Source organism: Oculina patagonica, chromosome 12 (assembly GCF_052425735.1).
Source record: "Oculina patagonica isolate OP01 chromosome 12, crgOcupat, whole genome shotgun sequence".
NCBI classification, from domain to species: Eukaryota; Metazoa; Cnidaria; class Anthozoa; order Scleractinia; family Oculinidae; genus Oculina; species Oculina patagonica.
Window position 1 is genome coordinate 21,547,479 of NC_135769.1, and position 15,471 is coordinate 21,562,949.

The window sequence follows — 15,471 nt, forward strand, 5'->3', positions numbered from 1 at the left end:
TATACGCCAACAACAGAGAAAGATCATTGCAACAACTCATTAGCATGCAGTAGGCACATTTCACTCTGTACACGGCGTGTTTACCGGGTTTAGCGTATTAAGCGTATATGAGATGAATTAATTAACATCAACAATAACTACTACTACTACTACTACTACTACTACTACTACTACTACTACTATTAGTAATGATAATAATAATAATAATAATAATAATAATAATAATAGTAATAAATAAATAAATAAATTAATTAATTATATTTATATTATTATTATTATTATTATTATTATTATTATTATTATTACTAGTAGTAGTAGTAGTAGTAGTAGTAGTAGTAGTAGTAGTAGTAGTAGTAGTAGTAGTAGTATAGTAGTTGTTATTGTTGATGTTAATTAATTCATCTCATATACGCTTAATACGCTAAACCCGGTAAACACGCCGTGTACAGAGTGAAATGTGCCTACTGCATGCTAATGAGTTGTTGCAATGATCTTTCTCTGTTGTTGGCGTATATACCGGTTTAAGCGTATATAGCGGGTTTGAGTGAATTTGTTAATCAACTCTGGCCATATCCGTAGTATACGCCATACCCAGTATACACGCCAACAACAGAGTAACATTCACTTCATCAACTTATTATTATTCATCGCATCACATACGCATGAATACATTTGTTTAAGTTAGCACCTTTTTTCCGTTATTATTTTCAAGAGGAACTAATTTGTCAGAGATATCAAAGTTATTGATAGGTTACATAACGCTTATGTAATCTTTTCTTCATCAAATGTATTAAAGCATTAACTTGTTTTGGAGATTTGTATTGTGGTGTGTTTAGGTGAAAGCCATTATTTGTTTTTGAGCTCAACGAAAGAATTTAGAGAAAAAGAATATTGCAAAGCTATTGGCGGTGATCAAATGGAGTTCTCAATCTTTCACCTGTGATTCGCTCTGCTATTCCCTCCGGCTGGTTTGAGAATGACAATTGGTTCATGCTTGTGACGGAACAGTATTTAATGGTAGACAGAACTTCAAACGGCTCAGTTCATGCTCATGTTCATGTGGCAAGATGAGCAAGCCTTGCTCTCAGTTAAACAGTAAGGCAATACGAGATAAGGCGGAGTGCGAGATAGTTGCGAGGGTCGAAAAGCTGTGTTCGGTTGTTGCTTTTAAGTGCGTGTGGCGGGTTAGCGACGCCGAAATAGAAAGAGCATGGAACTGGATATGCGAGAAACGCGACGAATGCGATTTAGCCTTGTCAAAATTGGCGGAAATTTGCTTCTTTTTTTCGGCGATAAGTACGTCAACATTGGACAGCAAGAAGCGAAAAAGGCCACAATTGCAGGAGACCAGAGAGAGTGACGAATCGAATGACGAATCGCCCGTCAATGCGTCCCAGCTTTCATCACCGGGAAAGCAAACATTCCCAGCCATATCTTACTGGGTGGCTTGCCAAACAAACAATGGCTCGGTCATTAATGCACTTACAATCCAAAGAGCTGTCGCAAGTTGCGGTTTGGAATATTATGCATCAAGGGCGTCACGAAAGAAAAACTGCTGTCATGACCTGAATCAGCTGTGTCAAGTGTTTAAGGACCACAAAAACCTCTGCTTAATGCAACTAGTGGAGTCATCGTACCAGCATTGCCTCGGGTGAGTAGATAACTTTGACCGATTTCTATTCTTTGAATTTCTGCTAAATTGCACATTAATGAAAGTAAATATATAATAAACAAACATAAACAGTCCGAAAGGTAAAAAATGCTATTCATCATTGAAAAATCAAAGTAATCATGCTTCATTGCCCGGTGCAAAGAAACTGTTATTCGATTATCGATAATTGATCAATTTTTATCTTCTCATTTTCAAAACATCGCGAGTTTGATTTCAGCAGTTTACTTTCACAAAGTAATACCAGGGAGATATTGCATTGCCTTACGTAAGCAAAACCTTTTGTTTTGATTAACAGGGCTCTACAAGGGGAGCTTCTTGGTGACTTCCACGAAGAATCCCAAGAGTCAGCGCCGACGGAAAATGTCGTTCGCCTTCGTGTCGTTCTTGAGAGTTTTCAAACGATGATGGCAGCATCCGTTTCGGAATTACGCCGAGCTGGTCTCGTGTTAGACACCTTTGGATTTGATAACAACCTGCAAAGTACATCGCAGACAGCACTACCAGATCCGCCGCACAAACCACTATCCTGTCCAGTAACAGTCCTGTGCAACGATATACAAATTGTGATGAAAAAGCTGCAGTATGCTGTTTATCGCGGCGAGGTGTACAAACTGGCGGCCAAATCGCAGTTCACGTTCCAGTATCTGTGTACCATGAAAACGTTCCTCCACAGCCTAATGGGAAACGAAGCGTTCAAAGACCGTCTGGTCCAGCATATTCAACGTGTTCTGCCCATACTAAGCGAGCCAGAAAGCTCTTTCATACGCCAAATTAAGATTGACAGAGACCTGATCGAAGTACAAGACGGGTGGTTTTGGAGCTTTTCCTCTGGGTCGTTTGTCCAAGGGATTATCTCAGAATCTCAGGTGAGAAGAATACACTGGACTGTTTTAACATTTAATTAAGAAGATACAATCAAATTTTCAAACCAAATCTTTACGATCTGTAGCACTGTCTGATGTGCTTTTGTTTTGGCTCGTTTCAACAGAAGGGTCTCACAACTCCACGCGCGTTTGTGGACTACGACCGACTCAAGGACCCGGAGCCAAGATATTTTGAGGCAATCCTAAGGAACAGCCTAACAGAAGATGAAATTCGGCAGTTCTGTGCAGATTTCCTGGCGTTGTTCCGTCCCAAAGAACACAAACAGCCTGTGCTGTGTGCCATTGGCTCAGCTGACAGCGGAAAGACCAGCCTCTTTTCACCTGTTTTTCAGATCATTCCCCTAAGCCGAATTGCTCGCGTCACGAAGCAAAAGAGTTTCAACAAGGCCATGATCGACAACCTGACAGAGGTTATCTTCCTCGACGAGGCATTTGCCACACTGCTCGACATAGATGACTGGAAAATCATATGTCAAGGGGGCTTCACGTCGCACGACGCGAAGTGGAAAAAGGCTCAAGGTTTCCATTGCACTGCGACCATGTACATAACTTGCCAGGTGGAAATGGATTTTGGTGCAGCTCACAATGAAGCTATGGACAAACGCCTGCGCAAGTTCCACTTCAAGAGTCTTCCTCGTGTCGAACCAGAAGCAAACAAGTGGCTGAGGAAACATGCTATGGATTGCATTGTGTGGGCGCACAATATCGTAGGAGACAGCCCGAGCAGTCAGGCCAGTACAATGCCCACTGTGCACGAAAGTGGTATGCCTGAGGAGGAGTTGCGCAACATTTTGAGCGTTTCTTTAATAGACGAAGAAGTCGACGAAACCGCTCAGGGCGAATGTAGTCGAGAACAGAGTGGCGGCCTTCTGGCAGAACCGCAATCCCGAGAAGAAAGCTTTGAAGGGGACGCCATTGAAGATGTCGGCAATTCCGATGAAGACGAGACCCTGACGACCTTGAAAGCTAGGCTGGCACAATGCTCACCTGGCTCTCTACGTCACCGTCAACTGAGCCACATGTTAGAAAGCCATCTCTCTGAAAAGGAAAGGCAGAAAAGGGTTGAAGAAACGTGCTATAAGAAGAGGCAACACTTCTTACAAACGAGGGGAGTGTCCGTGGAGCACGTGTCGTTGCTCCCGCACGACCATAACGAGCCGTTGCCCACACCGATTCGAAGGGACCTCGCTGCCTTCCAAGAAGATCAGGAACAGGAAAAGATCAGTACAGCATTTGGGAAGCCGTGGCTTTTAACTATGGAGAAGGAAATGGCTGAGCAAAGCGAAAGAATGGAAGATCCAAGAGACGAAGAAGAACGAAGAGTGATGCAAAGTCTCCTGGAAATCAATTGCGAAAAACTGCGCTGTTATCACGAGCGTCACGGAACGCTGAAACTACCGGCTGCCCTGGCAGAACGCAAGAGGCTCTGCCTTAGCAACGAGCTGGTAGACCGTTCTTGCGTGAATTTGATAAGAGACCTGTTCTCTCCGCTGCCAGTTAGAGTCTTCCCACCCAGCCAGCGTCCAGCAAATCTGCCTGCCAGAAGCAGGAGCTCAGACGAAGACGACCAAGAAGACGGTTGGCTGATTCCGCCAAAGACCCCCACCTACATCCCGCGCAGCGACTTTGAAAGTCCCTGTCCATTGTCTCCAGTGATGGCGTGCAAACCAGCAAAGTCATCAAAGAGACCGCGTGCCCAGAGTCAGGCAAAATCAAAGAAGCAAAAGAAAATAACTGCTATTTTCCAGTCGCAAGCGTAGATTGAACGTTTTCTTGTTCGGACACTGATCTGCGGCTAGTGTTTTTTTTCTATTGCTGTGTTTAAATTTGCAAATGTAATAGTGTGAGTATTAATGTTCCTAAAGAATTCTACATTCAAAAAGAAAGCAAGAGAAATTAGCGTTGGTGTTCATTCACACGTGCAGTAATAATGTGAATCCTGCACCCGATATCAATTGATTATAAACAAAAGTTTGTAATTTTTGCAAGCACTGTAAACTCAGGCAATCGAATAGAAAGAGTGATATTCAAAGAGTGTATTACCTAATTCCATAATTAAATAATAACTTTTTTGGTCGAGTTATGCTGTCATCTCGAGACAGGAAGATGAATTTACAATAAAGCAATTTAGTTTTGTCTCTTTTGTGTACAACAAACTCTGCTTACACCCATTCTTTGCATTGAAAGTCAGTGTCCACACTTTTCCAGTATCTTTTTCAAACCAGCGACATTTTCATTCCGGCCCTTTTCTTTAGAGAGTCCGCCGTTCTTCCGTCTTGAAATTTGAAATCGGGATCTCTCAAAATTGCCGTCCACTGTCCAAACCCGTATCTTTTTAAACCTTTCTTGAGAAAATTGTCCTCTTCTTCCGTGAATTTCAACACCCGGCGATGATTTCGTTGAATTTGCAATTGTTTTTTGGGAGGGGAGTCCCTTTCAGGAGAGGCGCTCATTGATTCTGTTGTTCCGACAGATTCTGAAATTGTTGAAGTTGTAGCGCTAAACCTCGTGTGCACTTCCTTATCCAAATCTGAGCCTTTCGTTCCTTGTAGCTTTTGCAGACACTCGTGAGCTTTCACAGCAACTTCGCGCGATCTCTGCTTTTGATAGTGAACTTTTGCAACGGCAGAACTGTGTTTTTGGTCTTCTGACAAAATTTGTTGCTCCGTGCTTGTGAGTAGATTGAGGCTTTGCGTTTCGACAATTTGACGATAGCGCGTTGGATGAATATACTTCCCGATTGCATCGAACACCAATTTACTCATGACGTCGCCCAATTTGCTATGCTGGCCTCCGTTTCTAGTGACAAGTACGAAGTCGCACTGGGGTTTGAGTAATGGCCTTACGAAATTGATGTAGCTTTCCAGCACCCGCATGCTTGCATCAGTCAAAATTAATGAGTCAAATCCATACTTGCTGGCCGTTTTGAACTTTTTCTGGTCAATGAATCCTCCGTTCGCCTTAGCTGTTTTAACCATGTCCACCGTCAAGTACTGATAAGTCATAGGGCGAGATCCCTTCACCTTTATGAATAAATACACGGCGACAAATTTCGTGGCAAATGTTAGGTCCAAAGGATTCACTTGACCCGGAATAGTTTTGCAAGTCTTTACCGTGTTTTCGTAACGAGGCAAATGAAATGTCACCACTTCTAACAGTTCTTCCATGGTTGCCCAGTGCCCTCTAGCATCCAAAGTCTCAATGTCTAGATCTTGTGTCCACTGCAATCTCATCATCTTTGCCACGGTTTTGCGCGCTCGTTTGAGGTACAGCTCCGTTGAGGACAAATTTCGAAGAACTGTGTCTGATGCGCCATTTATCTTTCTGAAGTCGATTAATTCGGAAATCGCATCAATGTAGCCCAATCGGCCACCGTGTCCGAGTTTGCATTCATCTTGCAAGTAGTCGATAAACTTGAACAACAAACTATGCGAACACAGGCTAAAATCCAGCACTTCAAAACTCAATTCCTCTTCATCTTCGCAGCAAAATTTGAGAAATTTGAAACACCTCTTGACTATCTGCTGGGCTACACGATCTTTCTTGCAACCCCCACCACTTCCCGTCAACCACTTCACAAACGATTCGCCAATTTTGCTGGAAACTGAAAATGAAGGCAAAACTCTGGCAGTTTGTACTGTGATTTCACTCGATTTAACATCACTGGCGCCTTCTCTTTCGTATGCAGCGAGTATTCCCAGATCAGGTTTCTCGTCAAAGTAAAAGAACCAACTGTGCTTGGTATTCACATGTTTTCTGCACCCTCTCTGGCTTTGAAAGCCATCATGGTCACACACTTGTATTGGGCAATGATACAATCGGTCGGTTTCATTCTTTTCCAGGTGAAGCCGTTTTGGTTTGGGCGATGCTCCATCGATATTTGACCAATTGATTTTACACTTCTTGCTCATTTTATCATCAAGGTAAAATGGTCAACACAATCTCCTAGAACTGAATTTCTTTTCCAAAAAAATACGACGCACCGATTACACCTTAAGGAACTTCATTCGTGTTTAAACTTGGCAAGGCGTGCCTCTTCTTGCCTGCCCTCATTACTATTGTGCAAAATTCATGACACCCAAGATTGTGCTCAGCTTGCCCAAGCAGGTCTATGCGCGCCCCATTGTTTTTCTTCATTTCAATGGACAATATAATTTAGGAACAAAATGGTCAAGTAAGCGCAAGGAATTCGGAACCAAAGAGTCCTGAATTTGTTCCTAAATGAGCAGTTTAGGAACAATACGTTCCATTTACAAACAGGAACTCGGAACAAAACGGTCCTAAATTATCAATTTGGGAACAAATCGTTCCATTCACAGTTAAGAACTCGGAACAAAACGGTCCTAAATTATCAATTTGGGAACAACGCGTCCCATTTACAGATAGGAACTCGGAACAAAACGGTCCTAAATTATCAATTTGGGAACAACGCGTCCCATTTACAGATAGGAACTCGGAACAAAGCAGTCCTAAATTATCAATTTGGGAACAATATGTTCCATCAACAGTTTGGGAACTCGGAACGAAATGTTCCTGTTTTATCTTAGGGTGAACGTTTTGTTCCTAACTTTATAAAAAGCTGGTCCTCTTAAGGTTAACAGGAACACAAATATGAGGAACAAATTATATTAGAGGAACGTTCCTAAAGAAAAGATCGGAACATGCTACAAAACTTAAAATCAGTTAAAAACGGGCAAAGATATAAATTACAAGTCACAAAACAGTTAGTTGAGCGTTTAGGTAAAATGAAAGCAATCATCGAAATTTGGTAAACTCTACCGCACTCAAAGGCTGTAAAACACGCAGTGAAAATTTTTGGGAAACGTTAAGGAAAGAAGGAAGGAGTTTTCCGATTTAGCGGAAAATTCACTTAAATGGAACACATTTTTCCGCCTATTGAAAATCTTATTAAATTCACTTAGTTAGCCCTTTAAAAGTACATTAATCTGCTTGCTTGTTTTCTCTGTTTCACTATCCCTCAGGAAAGTGGGATTCTACGGTAGTCTAAGATGTCAAAAGCTATCCTAGAAGAAAACGATGTTGCCGTCAAGTTTGGGATTGGGTTAAACAGTTTTTTCGGAACCAAACCGAAAATTTCCCCTCATCGGATTGACATAAAAGTTACACTAGTTATTGCTCTAGGATTGAAGTTTGATGATGTGTATTTCTTACTCACTAAAATCGATATAACCGTAATAACGGAAAACAGAAAACTCGAAATCAGGAAATCTTAAATTTTGCACGATCCACGTTTCATTATAGAGAGCTACTACCAATACAGTAAAATGTGGCGCATTGCCAATAAAATATGTAAGAATTTAAAAAAATAATACTGAATTTTTTTATTTCGAATAAAATGCACAAAAACATTTCCAGCAATTAACCTGGGCACGCTACGCCACTCACGGCCACGTTTCTCAACAGCCTGCATAATCATCATATCTTCAATAGGTGTGTATCGATGATTTGACATTTTACGCTTTGGTAACTTTTTTCTTCTGCACGTGTTGTCCACTGCTCGAGGGCAGTGTTATATCACCATGCAGTGCAGCTCTCAAAAAAAAGTATTCCTCTCGTCAAATGACATATCTGAAGGCAGTCAGTCCACATGGCATGGCCGCAGTTTCGAAAGAAAGAAGAATTAGTTCTGAAACAAAAGGCAAGATAGAAACAAGATACGTGTGATGTTAGGCTGTGTACAGCCGTCCCGCTCCGCTCAAAAGAATGCGATTTTTTTGAGCGGAGCGGGACGGCTATACACAGGCTAGTGTGATGTTCGCCTGTTGTACGTTCCTAAGGTGTGACAAAAAAGGTGATATGTGATGTTTACCCGTGGAATTTTTATGTGCAAATGAAAAGAAAACAATGGAACAAAAAGATACCGCCTCATTTTTCAACTCCCATCTTTCTATTTATTTGGTGGCAATAAGCAAGTTGCAAAACCGTAGAGAAGTGTGAAGTTCCACAAATGGCTACTGTTTGGATGGAAAATAAGTTGTGAAAAAGTTATGCTGCGAAAACTTTCATGTTCGTTAACATGGGGTTTACTCAGGTGTAAGAACTTGTAAAGTGTTTCTTTGTTTTGGGGGCTACTGTTTCCTGCTTTTTATTGTTTCCAGGTTCTTTGTTGTCTTGGTTGTTGTTTGTTTTACGTTACTTGTGAGTTTCACAGGTTTCGCAGGCTTTTACGTGTGCGATAAAAAAGCCGCCTCCTTTCAGTAACTATTTTTTTTACACCATGGATACTTTGCCACCTAAAAACATTTTACTTCAGTTGTCTCAGAAAATATACTGCTGTTTTCAATATATTTTTCTGGGAAAACTGTGATACGTAAACATTGTATCTTAATTTTAAGCAGTTTAAAAAGAGTATAGTTTGCATTCCACCACGAGACATTGTATTTACTGCAAGGATTGCTAATTTAATCTACTCGTAGACAATGAATAACAACTGAAATTTCATTGTGCAAATTGAAAGAAACGACACTTTGCATCTAATTAGCTATAACAGGCGGAAAAAGTCGTTCCATTTCCGTTAAATCGGAAAACTCTATTTACAGATAGGAACTCGGAACAAAACGGTCCTAAATTATCAATTTGGGAACAACGCGTCCCATTTACAGATAGGAACTCGGAACAAAGCAGTCCTAAATTATCAATTTGGGAACAATATGTTCCATCAACAGTTTGGGAACTCGGAACGAAATGTTCCTGTTTTATCTTAGGGTGAACGTTTTGTTCCTAACTTTATAAAAAGCTGGTCCTCTTAAGGTTAACAGGAACACAAATATGAGGAACAAATTATATTAGAGGAACGTTCCTAAAGAAAAGATCGGAACATGCTACAAAACTTAAAATCAGTTAAAAACGGGCAAAGATATAAATTACAAGTCACAAAACAGTTAGTTGAGCGTTTAGGTAAAATGAAAGCAATCATCGAAATTTGGTAAACTCTACCGCACTCAAAGGCTGTAAAACACGCAGTGAAAATTTTTGGGAAACGTGGAGGAAGGAAGGAAGGAAGGAAGGAAGGAAGGAAAGAAGGAAGGAAGGATACAAGTATTAGTTCATTTAACTTCAAAACACGGGCCAAGGTATGTTAACAAATCTCTTCCTATTTATATTAAAAGGTTAAAAGTTAAAGAAGCAATAACAGCAAAATATAAGGAATAGGTGCCGGCTCGACAGCCACTGATAGATTCCTTCCTCCTATGCGCTGTTTGAGAGGGTGCACCCAGGGCTTTGCTTTGGCTGTCAACAGCTTTATTGCTTTTTATGTCATTTCAGCCAAAAAAAACAAACAAACAAAAACAATTTATTTAGCATCCTGCACGATGCTGAAAACTTGCCGTTCGGCCACAGCAATTTGGGTAGATTTTCCTTTCAAATTTAAAATGTCTGAAGAAAATGTTATTTTTCCAGACTGTATTAAAATTTTTCAAATAGCATTTCTGCAGTCTTCCTTAATGTGGTCGTTGTGAAAAGCACACAAATTATTGGTCTTAGCCTGGAGTTTTGTAAAATGCATTTTGTTTTGGGAAATCGATATTGCGATCACAAGATAAACCGATCACTTCTAAATCGTAGAGCAGTTTTCAATTGAGTGTCGTAAAACCAAAACCAAATTAAAGTAATTACTCTGGCCAATCACGAAGGGCACAGACAATCCAGTGAGCCAATCAAAACTCGAAGCAAATACATGTAGCCGGCAGAAAGCGCGGGAAAACGTGCGCGAGCAAGTCACGATTGGTTTTGGTTTTACTCCTGATTGGCTAAGAAAGTGGCGCGAGATTTTTAAGCCAATCACTAAGCGTAGTAATGCAAAACCAAAGCAAACGCAATTAACTTTCGACACTCAATTGAAAACCGCTCTATAAGCTTAACAATAATTACATTAGTGTCTGAAATTAAGTTAACAACGACCAACAATAACAACAACAACAGCAATTTTTCCCACCTGCGTCAACATTGCACCCATACAGTTCAAACCGCATTGAAATGCGCGCGTGCCATTCCTCTATGTTGAGACGGATAAAACGAGCCTGGACGGGTTTAATTAGAGTATTTACCACAACGCTGTGTTGGTCACTATTGGCTAGGTAAACCTAAAATGATCACAAAAATACGTATAAGTTGATTTAGCTTGTCCATAAATGACATGTGAAGCTTTTTTGACGTGTTCCTTAATGATATTATTTTAAGACATTTTTTTTCAAAATTGAAAACATGGTGATCATTTCAAATGGCATTTGTTGAAATACAAGACTTGAACAGCCACTAACTGCGCAGACCTCTTTCCCTAAAACGCCACACCTTTGACAAGGGCTCAGTTTTTGTTTTGATTACACATATGTGCAAGTCAACATTAAAACAGAGCGGTTGCCGTGACATAAGCGATTTGCGTGAGTTTTCCAAGCGAGGCCAACACCGGTGCCAAATTCACATATGAAACATGCGTTTGATTGTACAGTCAACTCTCTCTAACACGGACACCGTCGGGACTGGCACCAACTGTCCGTCTTATAGCGAGTTTAGTTACAATAGAATGACTGAAAAACGACAGGGATGGGCGCCCGTTTGGGGGGAGGGGGCTTTTGAGGCCCGCGCTGACTTTGAACTTTTTCAAGATTCCACCAAACCGTGCCAAACTTTATGAGTTTTTCTAAAAATTTATCTGGCAATAATTTGGTAGGGTTGGATGTTGTGTCAGGAACTTGCCATCACCATGGCAACGGCATTTTGACAGGCATGTTTTCCCACATTTGTAATTTTCGTGTTTCTGTTAATGAAAATTAACTTAAATGGAATTATTTTTACCTTTTTACGTTTTTTAAGCACGTGTTTACTGATTTTGTGTACTTTGCAGTAATTTTGGGTGGTTTTCTGGCATTTTGGAAAAATTTTGAAATCCAATATGGCGGATCCAAGATGGCGGCTGTTTCGACATCATGATGTAATTGTCACGTGATGTGACGTCATCATGCCACGTGACATATACCAAAAGACAGATGTTTCAACATACTATACATCTGAGTGCTTAAATATTCTGGAAGTTACATAGCCCCCCCCCCCCCCCCACGGTCAGAGAAGGTCCAAAAAAACCCGGTCTGAATAGGGTTAAGGGAGAGGTGACTGCATAGGCATGACGTGATGACATTGTATAATGGCTTACATCAGGCCTGGACTTACATGATCTTGAAATTTGAACTCTTTTCCAAATGTGCTGTAAGAAACCCTGTATTTCGTCACCCACTGTGCATAGTCCGAACGGCCCTGGCTAGCGATCTGCGTCACTCTTTTGACATCTCCAAAATCTACCTGAATCCATTGTGATTTGTCGTTTGTCTTTGCAGACCAGGCACCTGTCTTGCCACCGCCCGCCATATGGTATAGTCTTGCATTGGTGGGACCATGATTTCCATCCCACTTAAAAACAACAACAACAACAACAACAACAAAGAATCCTCATAGATAACTTCGCAAGAGCGCACTGGTTGATAAATGCGAACTCAGAATGCTGGAAAAACGAGCAGAGATAGTAAAAAGTCAAGTTATACGACCCTGGAGGTCATATGGTTCCAATATTGAACCCTTAATATGCTTAGAAATTACTCAAAAGGCACGTTTTTATAACCGTTAAATTGATTTTTTTTGTCGCTACGGTGCTAAATTTCTCTAAACGTTGCAAGAAATGTACTTTAATGCATGCGTTAAGCCTATATTTGGATTTTTTGCGAATCCGATCAGATTTTGTCCTTTCTCCGTTCCTTTTCATTCTTCTCTGCTTTCTTATTCTTTCTACCTTTTACTCTGTGCATCCTTTCTTCTGATCTGAAAAGTTTTGATCTTTACCAACGGAAAAGCCTGGAAAGGAGACCATGATCACGTACGGGTATACATTGGCCTGTTTTACCACCAATTTTACACCGAAAACTGATCGCGTTTTTTTTTTTTCGATTAGCTCTGTCAGAATGCAGTCAATATTCAAAATTGACAGTCCTCTGAAAAGATCTATCCAACCTCTATAAGTTGCATATCATAAGAATCGCTGACGTGTAATTTAGTGACGTCACAAGTGGTTGAATGGCTATTGCTCTAAATCCCGGAAAAAAATCCGAGCTTAGCATAATAGGGGCTAAAGTTAAGAGAAATATATATCTTAATCGCAATCTTTGCGTTTGCACTTGTAAGCGCTATATGTAAATTTTATTGTATTGTATTGTATTGTATTGTATAACTCGTGGAATTATTAAAATAAAATTATAATCAATTTGCGGTAAATGGCAGTTTAGGATTTTAGCCAGATGATTTTTCAGCAAGCCAAGATCATGATGGAAAGTCTGTCTGGGACTGCTCCTGGATGGTCATTAATTTACAAATTTTACTGTTTTATAATACAAGACCCATATTCATTTCTTATATTAAGTTTTCTAACCAGCATTTAAATCCATCCCCTACACTTCCCGGACATTTGATCTGAAATGTTAGCTATTTTTTGTTTATTCCCCCCTCCCCGTCACCGATAGCAAGCTAAGGGATTCTCGATCTTTTTCAGCCACCACAGGCCACTAACCCGACCCCCTCCTTTCCCAAATCCCTATCAAGCCGAGAAATGCACGGATTTTTACAGGAAACAACTGAGCGAGTGCGAGGTCAGCTAACTGCTTTTACCCATTCTCTTTGATTAAGCAATTTGCAAGTTATGTAATGGTACCAGTATACATACCTCAGACGAGGCAGTGATTGCGTAGTTGGGTAGTAGTTTATTTTCCATTCCCATTGGCGACGCGCATTCTGATAACAAGAAAGTGAAACCAAACTTGTAAATCAACAGCAAGAGTCAAAGAGTCACGGCAAATTAAAGCTAAGCTAGTTCTATTAAATAAGCAAAGAACTCAACTTAGATATCACAGCTGCTTTAAGTATTGATATTTCCACCACCTAGCGATTTAGAGGTAATTAACTTTCCTGAGTTGGGATATATTTATAATCTTGGCGAGAAAACGTTTTGTAGAATTGTTATCGGGTTTAATTACAACGCTGAAATTCATCATATAACTCTCATTGAGAGAACTTTGCATATTTTGCCAGTCCGGGTATTAAATTAAATCATTCAGTTTATAATAGCGCACTAGGTACTAATAAAAATATACTTTTTCAACCATAATTTACCTATTTTCCAACTGCAACCATAGAGTTCCATTCTCATTGAGATGTGGCCATGCCATTGTTGGGGGTGAATACGGATAAAACGCGCTGTTGTAGGCGCTTCCAAAGTGTTCACTGCTACGGTATTTTGATCGCTGTTAGCTTGGTATACCTACAAAATGACACAAACTAAATTTAAACTTTGAGAGTTTGAAGTAATTCCAATCATATCTGTTTTTTATACATATATATAGGCGCTTCAAAGGGGAGCTGCGGTGGCCAAAAGGTTAGCTCGCCGGACTACGGATCGAACGGTTCAGGTTCGAGCCCTGGCCGAGGTCATAAGATAAAGATAAAGATAAAAACTTTATTACCGTGTCTGTGTGTTTAGCCCTTATGGACTAATTGGGGACACAATTAAAATACCTAAAATACTATTAATAATGCTAAGCTAAAAATATTTAAAATACTTAACTAAAAACTAAAAAAAAAAACAAAAAAAAAACTAATATTTACAATGTCTTAAGCGCAACAGAGTTTGCAACAGTTACTATTGTTGTCCACGTAGTCCGATAGATTGAGTTTTCTAATTTTTTTTCTAATAGTGTTGTGTTCTTGGACAAGACAGGTGTATAAATGGGTACCAGCAACATAATGCTGTGGGGGTGGGGGTGGGGGTACCCTGCGATGGACTAACATCCCAATCAGGGGGGAGAAGAAATATTCAAAGCCACTCAATGCTATCAAAACCGGATTTCCTAAACTATTCACACCATGGTATTTTCACCAGTGGTAGCTTAGTACACCTATTAAACTATACAAACAAAATTTACACTTTGTAGGTTGGAAGTCATTCAACACAAATCTGCCATGCTTTATTTCTTCAGCATTTTATAATAAACTATTTTTAAGTAGCACACTGTCAAAACGCTAGTCTATTCATCCTCCTCTTCAGGCCCTTTCCCTTTTTGCGCGCCCATCTTTCTTCGCAAGTAAGTGATAAACGCCTGTGTACAAGGCAGCTAGTCTATATATATTATACAACTTTCTCTACCATCATTTTCATGCCAGAAGTACAAAGCATGTCTCCAACATAGTAGTCAGGTCGCTTAGGGCAAATTTTTGGAGAAATCGTGACACGGTTGATAAAAGCACCAAACTTTGCAGAATGATTCTTTAAAGACTATTAAATAAATTTATCCGTGGCTCCACCTGAATTTTTCCTTGCAATTTGCAAAATATGCTTAACATTTTGACCACGCACAATCTCTCAAGCACCGCTACCACGCCATTTTGAATTGATTAAATTAAAGTGGGACAGCAAAAAAATTTCTCTACTCCGTAAGTAATTTGCAGTTTTATGCTTAAATGTTGCAAAAATATATGTAACTTGAAGGCATTGTTGAAGTTTTTTGCTAAAATTGTAATTTTTAGATGCAGTATTCTAAAATGTTTATTATGGTAATTATACAGTAGAATCCGGTAACTCGAACTCGGATAACTCGAAAACCCTGCTAAGTCTAAATTTCGTTTCCCTCGATCAAAATTTGGGTCAAATTTACCCCGATAACTCGAATTTCGGTTCTTGCAACTCGCTACGAATTCCCATTGATTAGAGCAACGAACAGATCACGTTAATTTGACAGCCTTTTTCCATTCTTATCATAAGAATTTATGATCGTGAGTTTCTGACGAGATAAGTTTAATATGCACTGTACTGTATACTGAAGCGCTAAAAAATCAGCAAACTATTAATAATTAACTTGG

The 15,471-nt window shown here is 40.0% G+C and overlaps 2 protein-coding genes and 1 pseudogene across 3 annotated transcripts in view; 1 reads left to right on the forward strand and 2 right to left on the reverse strand.

The window, feature by feature from the left end:
* LOC144633480 (uncharacterized) overlaps positions 1–15,471 on the reverse strand; it is a 44,545-nt pseudogene that overhangs the window by 11,240 nt on the left and 17,834 nt on the right. The window contains exons 11-14 of the transcript XR_013567067.1: positions 13,729–13,876; positions 13,283–13,350; positions 11,746–11,982; positions 10,514–10,661 (exon numbers count right to left, since the gene is read on the reverse strand). The product of XR_013567067.1 is annotated as an uncharacterized LOC144633480 (transcript). The remainder of the gene's footprint in view (positions 1–10,513; positions 10,662–11,745; positions 11,983–13,282; positions 13,351–13,728; positions 13,877–15,471) is intronic.
* On the forward strand, positions 745–4,777 carry LOC144633657 (uncharacterized). The gene is made up of 3 exons (XM_078492501.1): positions 745–1,651; positions 1,968–2,538; positions 2,661–4,777. The coding sequence occupies exons 1-3, from the start codon at positions 1,068–1,070 to the stop codon at positions 4,314–4,316; spliced, it is 2,811 nt and encodes a 936-aa protein (XP_078348627.1). The 5' UTR covers positions 745–1,067; the 3' UTR covers positions 4,317–4,777.
* Positions 4,642–6,815, reverse strand: LOC144633665 (uncharacterized). The gene has a single exon (XM_078492510.1). It carries the CDS (start codon positions 6,465–6,467, stop codon positions 4,773–4,775), a length of 1,695 nt encoding a protein of 564 aa, XP_078348636.1. The 5' UTR covers positions 6,468–6,815; the 3' UTR covers positions 4,642–4,772.